The following is a 17,417-nucleotide window of genomic DNA, read 5'->3' as shown; positions in this document are numbered from 1 at the left end:
GAGCTTTGACGATCATGTCGCTTCTTTAAGCTTTGGTACTGAAGAATATGCTTTTTGATGTCGTGGAGGTTTTAAGTGGTACGTGTCACCATGTTTTTGGGAGTTCTGGTTACTACTTAAGTTGGCTTTTTAAATCAAAACCCAAGTTTTTAATTGTGAAATTTTCAAACCAGAATTTGGATAATGTTTTATTTGAAGAACCAAAATTAATAACCTTTTTGGAATAAAATGTATCAAAATAAATCATAGAATTAAAAAAAAAAAAATTGAATGTAAAATTTGTTCAAACAAAAAAAAAAGTTTTTACATCAAATGGTTCTTAAGTTTGAGAAAATAGTTAAGATTTTTTTTTTTTGGTGGAAGACGGGGGATTACTCCCCCATTTATTAAACTAAGAAAAATTACAAACGTATACGTCTCAGGCGCGCAGACCCAATAACATCATCACTTAAGAGTGAATCAACAACAACTGGAACAACAGAAAACGAATGAAAGCCAAAAGCAAGGAAAACGCATAGTTTGCTAACCCATCTGCCAGACGGTTAGCCTCTCTATACACATGTGAGATGCGAACTATCCAGTCCCTCGAAATAAAGCCATTGCACAAGCGTACCAGAAAAGACAGCGGATGCACATCACTAATCCCTGTCGTAAGAAAACCAACAACCAACTGAGAATCCACCTCAAGCTCGAGGCGTGTGACTCTCCTCTCCCAGGCAATATAGAGACCATAGTAAACACCCCATAACTCCGCCAAAGGTGCCGTGCAAATCCCTATATTGAGAGCAAACCCTCCACACCAACTACCGCGCTCATCACGTAACACTCCTCCCACCGTTGCCATACCCGGATTGCCGTGCACGCACCATCAGTATTGAGCTTGACCCAACCATTCGACGGTGCTACCCATCCCACCATTATCTCGGTCCGAGGCCCAAACAGAAAATAGTATGCAATATTTTTATTCGTGCTTTGTATATGTTTTTTTTCAAGTTATGTTTGATTTTATTGTTTGTTTGTTTCGAATTATAGTGGAGTTACGGTTTAAGGGTTCATGATAACATGGTTAGCTTTTGACTAGGATTACAATGGGTGATCCTCAGCAAAATGAAGAAAAAATTAATATAGCTAGCTATTTGTGAGAAAAATATAATTCAACGTGGACTTGATTCTAATGGTGTAATGAATAAGGTAACAGTGGAAACAAAAACATATAATCGATCCTTATGAAAGGCTTATCATAGAAAGACCACAAGCATTATCAAAGAACAGCAAAGTATCTGAAATATCATTACCAAAGTTATGAAGATCTTCAAAGTTTCACTTATAGGTTTGGATGCGAAAAAAGTTTACAGCTTCATGTGTGATAGAGACAACCAAACCACAAATATATTATATGATTTTAATGATTAATTGATGCGATCTTTGTTTCTTCTTTTGGGGTTGGGGTTTTAGTGGTTATGTTCCTGTTCTTCACATTATGTGTTGGGAATATGATCAGAGATTACATGGGAGCTTTACTCACTGGCTGTTGTCTCATAAATTCATTGTGTGATCACAAACGGCAATTCATCTGAAACATGATCTCATCCCATTCCCCTTTAGTTTGCCGTCCAACATTTATTTTGGCTTTTTGGTCGGATGGGTATATCAGGTTCATACAGTTTTGCTGATTTGGAGTCCTTAGCTTGAAAATAAGTTCTTCTTGAGCCTAATCTCATAGTGCCTCCCATATGCGTTTTAGACCCCTGCTTCAAACAAATATTACACGAAATCCCGAATTAAATATAGAGTGAAGTAACTGAAACTCAAACAGAAGATATGGAAGGGAACAAACCTCAGGCATGAAAATAACACAAGGGTTCTTGGTGTTGGGATCAAGTTCAGTGCTATTTGCATCTGGCAAACCGAGTACGGTTCTTGCAAACTCGATCACAGCAAGCTGCATCCCTAGACAGATACCGAGGTATGGAACTCTGTTTTCTCTAGCGTATTTTGCTGCCAACATCTTTCCTTCTACACCTCTATTGCCAAAACCTCCCGGCACAAGAATACCATCAGCACCCTGAAGACAAAATTACATAGACCTCATCAACAGAAAGTTCATCTCGAATACAAAGAATCAGGATTCATTTGATGGAAATGAAAGAATGGTCAGACCTTGAGTAACTTCCAGGCGGCCTTATATGCATCCGGATTCTGCAGAGAGGAATCATTTTGCTTCAGTTTATTAGGTATTCATAATTTTGTCTAAGTGTAATAGAGCTTAGTGTAAAGTGTAAACATACCTCTTTTTTTACACCTTGCTCAAGATCACTAGCTGAAATCCAATCTATGACAAGTTTCTTGCACCTAGCCACAGAAGCGTGCAAGAACTTAACTTATTTTCAAGCTAAGGACTCCAAATCATGCTGTTCATACAAGTCTCACCGTCAGAGTATTTAATGAACAGCATGAACGATACTACCAAAACGCTGCCTTTCAATCCATGGTTTCTACTTATATTTGAGAAAACAAAAAGGAAACAATATTAATATCCTCAAAGGAGCTTAGAATAGGAACAAGAATCTGGTGAGTGATCAGTGCTCAAATCTTCAAAAGCTGGAGACAGTGATGATTGGGTTCTCTTTAACTAGTACCATCATCTGTCTGGAACACATAGCCAGCCTCTTTAAAATGAGATTTCACCATTGCTAAAGACTTGTACCTATGAGATATCTTGTTCTTTTCTTCCTTTGCCATTTCTGCATAACTACATACAAAATAGATAATCACCAAGCACTCTTAGTTTTCTCTTATACCAATATCCGGAAAATCGAGGTTTAATACAATGATTTCTGGGAGATAACAGAGGCGTACGTTTGGTCATATCCATCAGGTTGAAACACTGGATCCCACCCAAAATCAGTTGGTCCTCTTGCTGGAACTATCTTACCCTAACATATCAATCACAAGGAAAAGAACAATCAAACTTTGACAATTAACAAACAGAGAAAGAAAAATAAAATAAAATGACTAGCAGATGGAGCAGAGAGTTTGATAAAAGAGCGGTGAAGATGTTGAACATACCGGAGTTTTCCCCAAAAATGTAAGAGGTTCAGCACCTGGACCAAGTGAGAAAGAGAATGCGGACAATGCATAAGCTGATTTATCTTCATAGGCCATCAGTAAGTCGTTCAGACCTGGACATGAGTCAGACCAAGATTGGGTGTTAACAGTGTAAGAGATACATGAAACAAATGCTGAGGTGAGAGAAACAAGTGCTATTACAAACCTTCATGACCAAGCTTCTCAAGAAACCACTTGCTGCAAAAATATAAAAGAAGATCAAAAGTGCTAAATAAGAACTGTACAACAACGTAGCTCCAAAACAGTTAGTCCTATGCTGAATCGCTGATTCTATATCAACCAGTAGTAGATCCCAGCAAATATAGAGACCTCTTCTACAATTCGGTCAAGCAATAAATTAAGACATCCAGGATCAGATCATTCAATAACACAACTCCATTTGGCTACTCACTCACTCACACCTCTTATCAGCCACCTAGAAGAACTAAGAAGGACTTGATCCCACCCAACCAAACCATTTCCAGGACATCCAAATAAAGTTACTACTCAAGAAAGTTTCAGAAATAAAGGTCAACATAAAATTTATCACAGTGACATATCTAAGTCTGTAATCCCTTAACCTCATGAAATCATAGTTGACCCCTCATCACAACAAATTGGAACTGGAGAAACTCGATCCTGCAAATGAAGATATACAAGCACAGCATCAAGAGAGGAATGACGAAACAAAACTTACATGTATGGCCCTGAAAAATCCAACAAAAACGAAATCAACATAAATTCAAAACTGTGTGACCATTTGCTGTATATAGAGTAAAATTGAAAAAAACTTAGAATCTAAAGGAACTCATACCAGGAAGTCCCTTCAAAGCATTGAAACAGAGACATGTATCCTCCACTAGCACTGGCCCATTCACCTTCTCATTTACAAATCAAACACACTTTATATCAGTTCTTACTATCCTTAGCAACTAACTTACTATTACAAGTCAACATTCAGCACTCAGCAGAAGGAAGCAAAGTTACAACACTAAACAAGAAGCACATTATGATCACACAATAAGCTTACACATAAACACAAGTATGATAATTTTGTAAATCATTCAAGTAACATAACTGAAAAAGGGTAAGAGCTTGTGCACCTGAAGAGCAGCCAAACGAGCCTTCTCCTTGGAGATATCCTCAGGATCACCTTGAAGCTCAGGCACTACAACTCAAGAAATACACAATGAGCCTAAAGAAAATGAGAAACAAAGTAATCGAAATCGAAAGAGGTACTCACGGTCGAGTTTGAGAGACTTGAAAGGAATGGAATTGCCGATGATAGCTTTGACTTCTTCGAGCTTCTTGGCGTTTCCAATCACAAAAGTCACCGGCCGTGGCAAAACCACCGCTGCTTTCGCCGCCGCCATTTTCTGTGTCTCAGTTCTCAGATAGCGAAAGCAAAGTCCTTTTGTTTTCTTTGCAAACATATGGGCATAAGTCCACTTTTATTTAGGCCCATTAATAAAAATATACTCGTTCGTCCAAAGTAAAGTTACGATTAACCGATCATTGGTTTTAAGTAAACCACTTTTCCATCTACATATACATTTTTACAAGGGATTTTTGCATAAACTCTTTTGGATCCGGGTTTTACCCGGTTTAATCCTATTCGGATCTAGGAATATTGTAATAAAAACAAACGAATCTTTTGAGTATAATTGCTATAACAATTCCATTTAATGTTTCTTTAAGTTTCTTTAATTACAAATAAGTTACCTATTTTAATGGTAAATAATCTTTCATAATAATGACCCTAATAAATGGCCAATCGTTTTCATATTTATGCTCATAATAAATGTCCAGATTTTAACTATATATATATATATATATATATATATATTATGAAATTATAAAGAAAAAATGTATTTAAAGAAAAACGACATTAATTAGTAATAAATTCATTTTTCATATTTAATATCACAAAAAAATCTTTTTTGGTAATATTTTCTGATTTAGGCAACAGAATATGATGAATTTATGACATTAAAACTATAAAATCTATATTATTCTAAAAGCGAATCCCTAAAATAACGTTAATAGGTAACTAATTGCACCAACTAATCTAAATAAATAGCATATTACCAAATCGCAATTGTGTCATCAATCATTTCCAATAATAGTTGGTATAAAATTTAGAGAATATCTCAATTTTTTATTCGCGAATTAGCATTAAATATTTGAATTAAAGATTACACGTTTAACAAACTTGCCAAAATCTCAACATATTATCTTTAACGACACAATTAGGGTTAGTTAATATTTAAATCCCCAACGAATTATAGAAATATATTAAATACTCAAATAAATGCATAATCCTAGCATATTCCAATTAACAATATAAAAGATTTACTCCTTGATATCTTGTGGCAGTTATTATTTTTTTTTCCGAAGATTTCTATGAATTAGCGAAACCTAATTAGTTTTCCTATAAATACTAAACACCTAAACTCCATTTACCATCGCCAAACACAAAACTTGGATGATTTCTCTTTCTTTGTTCTTTCTTTGTTGTTTCTTTCTCTAGCTAAAATATTTATTGTTTTTTTTTCTTCTTTTCAATTCTCTACAACTAGAAAATTCTAGATTTCTTCAAAATATGTATCACTAATATATATTTCGTATTGTTTTTTGCAGTTCAATTGTAACCGGCCATTCACGGCAACTAAGAGTGGGATCAGTGCATCGAAAAGTATGTATTTTTCGTTTTTGATTATGGTCAAACTGGGTTTTAGATTCATTATATGTAAATAATCTAATAACTAAATTTTACTAAAATTTTGCTAATCTCTATCTTTTTTTAATTGTGCTACAGATTTCTTAACGAGCTAAACTAAAAAAGACTATCATCTTCGTCATGAACATCGAGGTGATGCGTTAGAGCGAGCGAGTTAAGCCTCTAAAGTTTGATAGAAAAAAATTCATTTTTATTGTTAAAGGTGTCATTAATTTTTCTGTTGTTTTTAGAACATAATTTTAGAAGAATTTAGATTTCTAAGAATAAAGGTAAAAATTTATATTTTATAAAATCAAAAGTTTGTGGTTTATCATTAGATATGTTTTTTTTTAAAGTCCAATTTATTTATTTTTAAACGTTGACATGATTTTTTCCCCAATTTTTTTTTGGAAGGTGCTAAGAATAATGAATTTTGTTATTTTAAAAAAATTTTATAAACAATTTTAATAATTACGATTTTTATAAGGTTGAAGTTTTGTTATTGTTTGCATCATATATGTTTTTTTTTTTTTTTTCATGTTTAATGTTTTCTATGTATGCTTTTCTTTCTGATTTTGATTTTAACAAATATAATATCTAAGATCTTTAATAAATTTTCTTTAATTTCTTGCAGGAGAAGAAAAAAATGTAGAATCTTCCTCTTTTGATTTGTTCTCATCTTTCAAGTTTTTAAAAACACTAGGTGAATACCCACGCAGGGTTTTTTTTCCGATTGTTTCTAATTTTTGTAAATTAACAATTTTGTAAAAGCCAATACGAAATATGTCATTTGTTAAATGCTATTAACAATATTAAACCAAAAAAGATTGTTAAATAACATTTTGAGTCGAGAGTTGCATAATGAATTAAAATATCACACACAAAAAACTGTGGATGTAATAGAACTTATCTTTAGATATTATCTAACGTTTGCACAAATGTGTTTCGAATCGATGAACACGACCAAATGCATATGCCTTAGCTTGATAAAACTTCTATTTGTTGAGACAAATTTTGTGTTAAACCTTACTACTCATATGCCTTAGTACTCTAGTGTTTCAGCTTAATACACCTTGTCACTGCTATGCCATCTCTAAAGCAATCTCTATACAACTGTTTTGAAGTAACAATCATTTTTAAGTATTTAGTTTAAAAGAATCTTGAATCATTTTTAAGGATTCATATTCTGACACGCCCTCATCGCTGTGTCCGCTTCCTTAAACGTCACCTGATCAATCAAACCAACTTTTAGATAGAAAAAGTGAAACTTAATCTAAGAAACAAAAACGAAGAAGAGAGAAGAATAACATACAAAATTTAATCGAACGTGAATAGCTAAAGAGGTTTTGCTATTTAGGTTCTACTTGGGGAAGCATAATGGAGATTGTTGGTGTCGGATCCCGCAGTTCGGATCCGGCCCGGAAAGATAGTGGATCAGTGAGACGAAATGGGCCGTCGGCCCGGTCCAGGGGACGAAAAGAGCGGCCCAATAAGTTCAAGCCCAGTTCGAGTAAAACGGCGAGATCCCGCGAGTTAAATGAAAGGCGGATTGTACGGGATGTGCGAGATCGGGAAGATTCGAAACGGAAGCAATAATGGAGGCGAGATCTGCGGCTTGACGAGCGACTTCGGTTTCAAATCATGTAATTATAAATAGGAGACAAAAACCATTGTAATGAGAGGCTTTTTTTTCTTGATCAATAAACAGATACACACACTTGACTCTCTTGTTTTCTTTTGACGATTGTTGTTCGAATTAGCTAGACTAGACGATCCGATATACATCATAAAACTTGTATTGCGGATTCCGACATCCACAATTTGGCGCTAGAAGGAGGGGATTTCTAGTCTTTTACTCTAGAATATCAATCGGAAAGATGTCAGACGTAGCGGATCCGGCTTCAGTCCTCGACGAGATCAAGAAGTTGCTTAAAGATCTGTCCGAGAAGACCGACCAGCAGCAGCTCGCCACCACTGCGTTGTCTGAGAAGCTTTCAGCATTTGAAGAGCAAAGCGGCAGCCAAATCGCAGTCCTCACAGCGAGTTGTTCCGAAATCAGGTCAGCCCATAATGCTTATGCGGATCGGGTTGATACATTTCTTGCAGGAACTTTGCGGACCAGCGGACCTCGCGGCCATTTGGACTTTCATGGTCCAAACGTTTCGGAGGTTCAAGATCCTAGACTCTTTTCCCCGAACAACGCACTCCCATCTTCTTTGCCTCTTGGCTCTCAGAGTGAACCTGGAGATGGATCCCGTCAGGCTCAAGCACCTCCAAATTCGGCCGGCGGTCCTTTTGTTCCATCCAGAACACCTCTCCCCATTCATCTTGGCAGCACCCCGCGCCATCCTCAAACCGAGTCCCATCCGCCTCACCTTCCATTCAGCCCGGAAATCCAGAGCTTACAAAATCAGATTCGGGAAATGAGTTCGAGGGTTCACCAAGCCACCAGTTCGGCTCCCGAAGTCGATAGAGTGATCGAGGAGACGAGAAGGACTCCTTTTACTCCACGAATTGTAGCCCTGCGAATTCGAGACCAAAGGAAGGTAAAACTTCCGGGGTACGATGGTAAGGGAGATCCCAAAGAATTTTTAGCGTCTTTTCAGGTGACCGCAGGTCGGGTACATTTGGAGCCCAACGAAGTAGACGCAGGCTTATGCAAGCTCTTCGCCGAGAACCTATCCGGGCCGGCTTTGACCTGGTTTACTCAACTAGAAGAAGGATCGATCGATAGCTTCAAGCAACTATCCACTGCTTTCATCATGCAGTACGGATACTTCATCAAGAGCGATGTAACTGATGCCCAGCTGTGGAACCTCTCACAGGGAGCCGGAGAGCCGCTCCGGACTTACATCACCTCCTTTAAAGAGATTATGGTCCAGATCCCAAACCTGTCTGATTCCGCAGCAATTGCTGCACTCAAGAATGGTTTATGGCACGAATCCCGTTTCCGGGAAGAGTTGGTTGTTAACCGACCAGCCACTATTCAAGACGCCCTCCATCGGGCAACGAACTGGATAAACGCGGAAGAAGAGCGGGCCGCTCTAGCAAAAAAGTTCAAGGCAGCTCCAAAACCTGCTCAACTTCTTCCTCAGAAGAAGCCTGTTCAACCTGAAGTTCGAAAGCCTGGAGCTAGCACATTCTCAGTAGGTCGGGAGGAGCCAAAGGTTTCTCCGAAGAATTCGCCTGCGAAGCAGTCTTTCTCGCCAAAAAGCAAAAACGGCGCTTTCCCGAGTAACAAGTGGATTCGTGACCCAAACGCCTACTGCGAGATCCACAAAGTCAATGGGCATGCTACGAAAGATTGCAAGGCTCTAGGAAGGTTACTGGCTGCCAAGTTCGCATCTGGGGAAATAGCCGAAATCGACGTTTCGGAGCTCGAACCAACTCATCCGTCGGAACGTACAGTACCAACAGAGGAACCGTCTCCTCCCAGCAAGAAAACCAAAAGGATCCAGTCCCCTGATGTTTTTAAAGGACCGAAGAAGCAAATCCAGGTGATTATGGGGGGATCTAAGCTCTTTCGGGATTCCATAAGTGCAATCAAGCAACACGAACGGAGGGCAACCCCCCCGATTATCAAGAAGGCCAGGCTTACTGAGGAACAGTTACCCGAAGTAACATTCTCCGAAAGCGAAACCAGTCAACTTGACAAACCACACGATGACGCTCTGGTCATAACACTCGATATTGCGCATTGCGAAGTATCTCGGGTTCTCATTGATACTGGGAATTCGGTGGATTTAATCTTCCTCGATACTTTGACAAGAATGGGGATATCGAAGCGAGATATAAGGGGGCCACCATCGCCTTTGGTTTCCTTTACTAGCGAAACTTCAATGTCATTAGGAACGATTGTGCTCCCGGTATGCGCAGAAGGCATAGTCAAAATGACTGAGTTTACGGTGTTCGATCGTCCGGCTGCTTATAATGTTATCTTGGGAACATCCTGGATTTATGAGATGAAAGCAGTACCTTCAACGTATCATCAATGCTTGAAATTCCCTACGAAGTCCGGAGCGAAGCAAATCCTGGGAAGTCAGCGAGCTGCGAGGATGTGTTACATGTCCAGTCATAAGCTTAAAATTCAATAGCAACCACAGCTCGAGGTGCCTGCAAATCCCGTCAAAAAAATAAGCAGTGACCTCGTGGAGCCAGTGGTAGTTAATGAGGAGTATCTAGATCAAACTGTGAAAATAGGAGCGGGATTAAGCGAAACACTCCGAGCCGAACTGATAACTTTCCTAAAAAGGAATCAAAGAACCTTCGCCTGGAAAATTGAGGAGATGACTGGGATCGATACAAAGGTCATTTCGCATGAGCTCAACATTGACCCGACTTTCAAGCCAGTAAAACAAAAGCGCAGGAAACTAGGTCCAGACCGAGCCGAGGCGGTAAATGCCGAAGTTCAGCGCCTGCTCGATGCCGGTTTGATTCGCGAGGTCAAATGTCCGGACTGGTTGGCGAACCCTGTTGTAGTCAAGAAGAAAAATGGGAAATGGCGGGTTTGCGTAGATTTTACCGATCTCAATAAAGCCTATCCTAAAGATAGTTTCCCACTTCCGCACATCGACCGACTTGTGGAGTCAACTACGGGCCACAAAATGATGTCCTTTATGGATGCTTTTTCCGGGTATAATCAGATTTTGATGAATCCGGAAGATCAGGAAAAGACAGCTTTCATCACGGACCGTGGAACTTACTGTTATATAGTCATGCCGTTCGGGTTGAAAAATGCCGGAGCCACTTATCAACGGTTGGTGAATATGATGTTCAAAGATCTCCTCGGTAAAACGATGGAAGTGTATATTGACGATATGCTGGTAAAGTCAATATCAAGCACTTCGCATATTGAGCATCTAGAGCAGTGCTTCGCAATTTTGAATAAGTTCGGAATGAAGCTGAACCCGACCAAGTGCACTTTTGCAGTTCCTTCGGGAGAGTTTTTGGGTTACATTGTCACAGAGCGGGGACTCGAAGCTAATCCGCGACAGTTGAACGCTTTTCTGGCAATGACTTCGCCTCGCAACATCCGGGAAGTTCAGCGACTCACAGGGCGGATAGCAGCCTTGAACCGGTTCATCTCGAGGTCAACCGATAGGTGTCTTCCATTCTATGATCTGCTCCGAAAAGCAAACAAGAATTTCATCTGGGATGAGAATTGCGAAAAGGCTTTCAAAAATCTAAAAGATTATTTGTCCAAACCTCCTGTGTTAGCGAAACCCGAGTTCGGAGAAGAGCTTTTCTTGTACGTATCGGTTTCCGACAGCGCAGTAAGTGGAGTGTTAGTGCGATTGGATCGGAACGAGGAAAGACCGATTTTCTATGTAAGCAAGTCTTTTTCGGGAGCGGAGTCAAGATATCCGATGATAGAAAAGCTAGCTCTGGCAGTAATTACTTCGGCTCGGAAACTAAGACCGTATTTTCAATCTCATACGGTTATTATCCTAACCACGCAACCTTTAAGGGCAATTTTGCATAGTCCGAGTCAGTCAGGAAGATTGGTTAAATGGGCAATTGAGCTAAGCGAGTATGATGTCCAGTTCCGAATAAGGACAAGCTTGAAATCTCAAGTCCTCGCAGATTTTCTGATCGAACTACCTCTGGACTCCGTGGAAGTCAAAGAAAATGAAGGACCTTGGATACTTCATGTGGACGGCGCGTCCTCAAAACAGGGTTCCGGGATCGGTATCCGATTACAATCCCCGTATGGTGAGGTAATTGAACAGTCATTTCGTCTCGCATTTAATGCGTCGAATAACGAGGCGGAGTACGAGTCTCTCCTTGCAGGACTTCGTCTAGCGGTTGGGATAGGTGTCACAAAATTACGGGCATTTTGCGACTCGCAGCTCGTTGCTAATCAATTTTCCGGTGATTATGAAGCAAAAGATGGTAGAATGGAAGCTTACCTCGCTAAGGTTCAGGAATTGAGTAAAAAGTTTCTAAGTTTCGAACTCGCTAGAATTCCGCGAAGTGAGAACTCAGCGGCAGATGCGTTGGCGGCGTTGGCGTCGAGTTCCGAAGTAACAGTGAGCCGAATGATCCCTGTCGAAGTAATTGAACATCCCAGTATAGCCACCGGAGAGCTGAACTTCGTGACTACACGGTCTATGCAAAGAAGGATGAGTGTGGAACAAGAACCACAAAGGGTCGAGGAGACTGAGCAGAACTCCGAAGTAGAATCACTAATCGGAACACCGCTAAATCCGGAACCAGTACCACCAGCGCTACCGCTTCCGAATTAGGGGGTAGACTGGCGGATACCCATCAGAGAATACATCCTTAATGGTACTCTCCCCACGGATAAGTGGGAGGCACGGAGACTGAAAGCTAAAAGTGCTCGTTTCTGCATTTCGAGCGACATCCTCTACAGAAGAAGCATCTCGGGTCCTGACATGATCTGTATTTTCGGACAGCAGGTCCGTACTGTGGTGAAAGAGATTCATGACGGAGTATGCGGAAATCACTCCGGAGGTCGCTCTTTGGCCTATAAAGTAAGAAAGTACGGATATTTCTGGCCCACATTAATCGCGGATTGCGAGGAGTATGCGCGGAAATGCGAGCAGTGCCAGAAGCACGCACCTTCAATTCACCAACCCACCGAGCCATTATCATCAGTCTCTTCGCCTTATCCGTTTATGAAATGGTCTATGGATATTATTGGGCCTCTTCATGTTTCTACGCGCGGGGTGAAATTTGTCCTGGTTCTTACCGATTATTTCTCGAAGTGGGTAGAAGCGGCAGCCTACGTAAACATAACTCAGGTTCAAGTTCGCAAATTCATTTGGCAGGACATCATTTGTAGGCACGGTTTGCCATACGAGATCGTTACTGATAACGGACCTCAATTCATTTCGCGGCAATTCGAATCTTTTTGCGAAGAATGGCAAATCAGACTCAGTCGATCAACGCCTCGTTACCCGCAGGGTAATGGTCAAGCTGAAGCAATGAACAAAACTGTTTTGTCCACTTTGAAGAAAAAACTTAAGTCGCACAAAGGAGCGTGGTTTAATGAACTACAAAGTGTTCTCTGGGCAATTCGCACTACTCCTAGGCGTGCAACAGGTGAAACACCATTTTCATTAGTTTATGGAATGGAGGCTGTAATCCCTGCTGAAATATTTGTGCCAAGTCCGAGACGGATGAATAACCCGCAGAACGAGGCAGCAAATAGCGAAATGATGGTTGACGTTATTGATACCATTGAGGAGCGGCGTGATCGAGCTTTGATTCGAATGCAAAATTACAAGAATGCCGCAGCTCGATACTATAATTCGACTGTCCGAAGTCGACACTTCGACGTTGGAACCTTGGTATTGCGCAAAGTTCAGCAAAATACTACCGAAGATGGAGCTGGAAAGCTAGGTATTAACTGGGAAGGTCCTTATCGAATTACTCAGGTAGTTCGCAACGGAGTTTATCGCCTTGAAAACATGGAAGGAAAAGCAGTCCGAAGAGCTTGGAATTCCATTCATCTGAAGAGATACTTTATTTAAGTATTTTATTATTTTCATTATTGTAAATCGAACTACGATAGACTTGATCCCCACCTTTGGGTACGTAGGCAGCTCGAACTTCGAGTGCAGTCTCTAAATCAAATAAAATGTTTATATTCTTCTAAACATCTTTCAAAGAAGCCGAGAATAATCTCGCAATCTGTGAAACCGAGAAGAACCTCGTAACTACTTTTTCTCGAAACCGAGCTCAGACCTCTGGTCATTCTTGAAAGATAAGCCTAAGTTTTACTTAGCAAAAAAGGGTCTGGTTCAACACAGACTAGGGATTTCTGCGGACTCCGAGTCCCGATTCTCATTTTTAATATTAAGAACACCCACTTAACTCTCGTTCTTAGTATTTTTCCCTTATCCTTTGAAGAAAGAATTCTGAGTTCATGTAACTTGCGTATCTCGTTGAAATCTTAAGTATTTCTTAATTTTTCGTACGAGGTATTCAAATTTCTCGAATACTCCGGATTTAAAGTTCAAAAGGACTTATATAAAAATAGAGGGGAAATATTCAAGTCTTCAAAAAAAACGATAAATAGGTTTTGGGTTTAAAAAATAAAAACAACAAAGGGGGGCACTAGCCATCACAACCCCGGAACCAGATCATTGACCCTTGACGTCGGGATCTTGCTGCATCTCCTCGGGTAGAACGGCGGCTTCGAAGTCCTGGCCAGTCATGAAACCTTTATTAGTTCCGAACTCATCAATGGCGACATCATCTTCGGGAAGAGATGTCTCTTGCACGGGCTCTGGGGGAGTCGCAACAAAGAGATGAGCGAACTCATTTGGTTGAGGTCTGAGAGCGCTTACCTCGCGAGCTTTCTTCTCAGCCTCTTCCTCGTCTTTCTTTACCGACTCTAGTTCGGCTTTTAAGTCCGGAATCTCTCCCTTCAGAATCTCCTCAAGAAGCTCTCGGTTCGCCCGAGTTTCGGCAAGACGCGTCCCAATAATCTCATTATCACTGATGGCCTGGTAGTAGGTCTCATGCTTCGAGGCGAGTCCGCTATAGAGTTCACGAAGCCTCAACCTTTCATCTTTTTTTGCTGCTGCGAGCTCCTCGTCCCGTTTCTCAGCAGCGATCTTGCACCATTCCTCGCTTCGCTTAACTTCAGCTTCCAGCGAGGTAATCTTTTCACATGCCTCGAGATACAGGTTCTTCCTGATCTTCAGCTTCTCGGAAAGATCAGTCTTGGCAATGTCAAGAAGGTTGCAGCGACCTTCGGCCTCCAGCATTCGCTCCCGGATCTCGTTTGCCTTTGCCACCGCCCTGGCATTTTCTTCCTCCATCTCCTTGAGTTGACGAACTTCTTCTTCGAGTTCGGCGACCCGGGCCCTGAGACCATCCAGCTCGTTAACAGGAAAGAGCTGGGACTCGTGGCAGGAGAAGGTGGTGTTGTACTCGAGCATTAACTGTCAAAACGAAGATTCATGAGGACGGGAAGAAAAGTTCTTATTTCTATGAAAGGAGGAGAAGAGTTCAAAGAATTACCTCTCCGAGTTTATCAGCGAAGCGAAAGTAGTTCGCTCTGTTGACCTCCTTCAAGTCACTAAAGGGAGGAATCCTCATCCCAACAGGAGTAAAGTTCCTCATGAAATCAGCTGGTGACTTCGGAGGAGCTGTTAAAATAAAATAAAACATCAAAATGAACTCGTAGCGAGATAGAAATACGAAGTCACTCTACTTACCAGTGGGGATCGGAATCTCCTGACGGACGGATTCCCGGTTCTCAGAGTCCCGCGAAGGCAGGACAAGAAGCTGAGTTGGCAAGTCGGACTCCGGGGCCCGTTGTGGATCTTCTTTTTCTTCTGGTTTTGATCCCAGACTGGTCCCAGCATCCTCGGAAGGATTTTTCTCGTCGTTCAGACGAGAACGACTCTTGCGTTGGAGGGAAGGAACTTCAGTTTCCTCGTTCCTGCGTTTCCTTGAGGAGGTTGCACTATGACCTCCTTCGGAAGTTTCTTTTTCCCGAGAAGATCGGGAGGAGCGAGAATCCGAGATCCGGATTAGGTCTTTTCCCGAAGACACCTTCTTCAGATCACGGAGATCAGATGTCTTCGATTCGGAAATCGGATCTACGGTACCCGAGTTCTTCCCTTTACCAGATGAAGATCTGGATTTCCCTTCATCCAAGGCCTTCACCATCCTGGCCTTATCTTCTTTCTCTCTCGCTTCTCTCTCTTTTTCCCTTTCCTTTTGGAGCCTCTTCTCTTCGCGGTAGGAAAGCGGAGACATGTTAGTGGCGACAGTAGGGGAGGAGGGAGGAGTGGAGGAAATGAGGTCGGATTGCGAGACAATTCGAGCACACGAACTCCGGATGCGTTCGCAAGTGAACAATTCCCACGACAGGTCGCTGCTATTGCAAATCTTTACGAATTGTCCCGCAAAAGTATGAGAAAGCGTTTTCTTCGGAGGTTTAGCTGCAAAAGCAAAAACATTGACGGATTAGAAAGAAAAAAGAGACGAGTGAAAAGCAGTGAAAAACCTAAAGAGCTATCTACCGGGACGACGAGTCCATTCACGAACGAAATAAGCCGTGTTTGGACCATAAGAAAATTCGTCTACAGCGAAGAAGAAGTAGGACTTTCTCCATTGCTCGTCCTTTTCGGGAAAATCCCCGAAGACTCTGAATTTACTCCGAGGACTGAGGAAAAACGTCCCCGGAGTTCGCCCCTTCTTTACTGTATAAAGATGGAGTACGTCGGATAGCGTGATACGGTATCCATTTTCCTCTGCGAGGGTCTGGAGGCACAGGCCGGTCCTAACTACATTTGGACATAGTTGAGGAAGTGCGATTCCGAACTCGTGCATCAATTCGACTAAAAGGCCGGGAAGCGGAAAAGATAGCCCGCATTCCGAAAAGAAAATTTCAAAAGCGCAAGTGTGACCGGTAGGTGGAGACTCCGGAGAATCTGTCGGACCTGGAGTAATCAAGGACACTCGACGAGGGATCTGGCAGGCACCTTTCAGCAGAGCCAGCTTTTTATTGTCGAGATTCGAAGAAAAATACTTCCCGAACTCGCCTTCCATGATATGAGTCTCATTCTGGATCTTCCTGCTTCGCTTCGGAGCCATAACGTAATTAGGGAAGATGTAGAGACGAAACAAGATCTGGCGCCAGGGATTTGGGAAGATATTTCAAGAACAGCTCAAGAACACGCTTGAGCAAACTTCGAAGATCTTCGTGAAAACCCATAAACCGGAAAGACTAAGCGGTTGACGTTCTTCGGAAAACGGTTGCGATTCAACGGAATATCAAGAACACGGCGGAGGAGTTGAAGAACAACGAACAATTTCGGAGCAGAGGGCTGAAAATCTAAGAAATCTTTTAGATCTCTGGCCTAAATCTAGCACGGAACTAATCTACAGCGGTGAACTAACACGAATCCGGAACTAAGTAGCAAGAACTAAAGCGTAATCGGAAGAGTGTTAAGAGAAAAAAGAGGAGAAGGTTCAGTACCTTAAATAAGCAGACGACGAAGGTGAGCGAGCTTGAAGCGGTTGTGCAAAACCCGAAGAGTCCAATCAAGTATTAATAGGAATCTCTGGCGGGAATATGGAAGCCCTAGGAACTCGAAACGCCGCCCTCATCCCGAGAAGAATCCCTCGATCCGCGGGAAAATTTATATCCTAAAGATCTCGAAACGTCACTTCGGTCGAGGAACCAAATCCCGGGGAAAGCGGAATTAATGACGAAATCTCCGAGCCCGAGAAGAGTTTGTTATTTAAAGTATCCCGAAGTTAATACTTCGGAACACTTGGGGGGCAAACTGTTGGTGTCGGATCCCGCAGTTCGGATCCGGCCCGGAAAGATAGTGGATCAGTGAGACGAAATGGGCCGTCGGCCCGGTCCAGGGGACGAAAAGAGCGGCCCAATAAGTTCAAGCCCAGTTCGAGTAAAACGGCGAGATCCCGCGAGTTAAATGAAAGGCGGATTGTACGGGATGTGCGAGATCGGGAAGATTCGAAACGGAAGCAATAATGGAGGCGAGATCTGCGGCTTGACGAGCGACTTCGGTTTCAAATCATGTAATTATAAATAGGAGACAAAAACCATTGTAATGAGAGGCTTTTTTTTCTTGATCAA

General features: G+C 41.6%; 2 protein-coding genes and 1 long non-coding RNA gene across 14 annotated transcripts; 1 reads left to right on the top strand and 2 right to left on the bottom strand.

The window, feature by feature from the left end:
- Window positions 1-1,261: 1,261 nt before the first annotated feature.
- LOC9311223 (inosine triphosphate pyrophosphatase) lies at window positions 1,262-4,548 on the bottom strand. Of its 12 annotated transcripts, XM_021026642.1 has the most exons (12): window positions 4,352-4,543; window positions 4,212-4,276; window positions 3,923-3,986; window positions 3,806-3,815; window positions 3,275-3,306; window positions 3,070-3,182; window positions 2,860-2,936; window positions 2,708-2,752; window positions 2,289-2,352; window positions 2,161-2,199; window positions 1,838-2,065; window positions 1,262-1,748 (listed from the first exon to the last, which is right to left on the bottom strand). In XM_021026642.1, the coding sequence occupies exons 1-12, from the start codon at window positions 4,539-4,541 to the stop codon at window positions 1,602-1,604; spliced, it is 1,074 nt and encodes a 357-aa protein (XP_020882301.1). In that variant the 5' UTR covers window positions 4,542-4,543; the 3' UTR covers window positions 1,262-1,601. The 12 variants fall into 12 exon arrangements, 9 of the variants coding, with proteins under 9 accessions (XP_020882301.1, XP_020882303.1, XP_020882304.1 ...); XM_021026644.1 differs by lacking the exon at window positions 4,352-4,543 and having other exon boundaries at window positions 3,690-3,815; window positions 4,212-4,243; XM_021026645.1 differs by lacking the exons at window positions 3,806-3,815; window positions 4,212-4,276; window positions 4,352-4,543 and adding an exon at window positions 3,690-3,747.
- A 943-nt stretch (window positions 4,549-5,491) lies between these two features.
- On the top strand, window positions 5,492-6,520 carry LOC110228659. The gene is made up of 3 exons (XR_002332131.1): window positions 5,492-5,803; window positions 5,927-6,001; window positions 6,462-6,520. It is a non-coding gene; the product is annotated as an uncharacterized LOC110228659 (long non-coding RNA).
- Window positions 6,521-15,010: 8,490 nt separating this feature from the next.
- LOC110228249 (uncharacterized protein At3g60930, chloroplastic-like) lies at window positions 15,011-16,405 on the bottom strand. Its single transcript, XM_021025004.1, has 2 exons — window positions 15,832-16,405; window positions 15,011-15,750 (listed from the first exon to the last, which is right to left on the bottom strand). Exons 1-2 carry the CDS (start codon window positions 16,403-16,405, stop codon window positions 15,011-15,013), a joined length of 1,314 nt encoding a protein of 437 aa, XP_020880663.1.
- Window positions 16,406-17,417: the final 1,012 nt, after the last annotated feature.

This window comes from Arabidopsis lyrata (genome assembly GCF_000004255.2).
Source record: "Arabidopsis lyrata subsp. lyrata unplaced genomic scaffold ARALYscaffold_5, whole genome shotgun sequence".
NCBI classification, from domain to species: domain Eukaryota; kingdom Viridiplantae; phylum Streptophyta; class Magnoliopsida; order Brassicales; family Brassicaceae; genus Arabidopsis; species Arabidopsis lyrata.
The sequence above is the reverse complement of the archived record's forward strand: the minus strand, read 5'-3'. Positions and strand labels throughout refer to the sequence as shown.

Excerpts from the sequence above, each read along its gene's own strand:
- LOC9311223 (XM_021026642.1), bottom strand. The coding sequence starts at position 4,541 with ATGTTTGCAAAGAAAACAAAAGGACTTTGCTTTCGCTATCTGAGAACT. Across the intron at positions 4,277-4,351 it reads CAAGTCTCTCAAACTCGACC|TGCCTGAGCTTCAAGGTGAT; the intron begins GTGAGTACCTCT and ends CTTGAGTTGTAG. Across the intron at positions 2,200-2,288 it reads AGCAAGGTGTAAAAAAAGAG|AATCCGGATGCATATAAGGC; the intron begins GTATGTTTACAC and ends TCCTCTCTGCAG.
- LOC110228249 (XM_021025004.1), bottom strand. The coding sequence starts at position 16,405 with ATGGCTCCGAAGCGAAGCAGGAAGATCCAGAATGAGACTCATATCATG. Across the intron at positions 15,751-15,831 it reads TGAATGGACTCGTCGTCCCG|CTAAACCTCCGAAGAAAACG; the intron begins GTAGATAGCTCT and ends TTGCTTTTGCAG.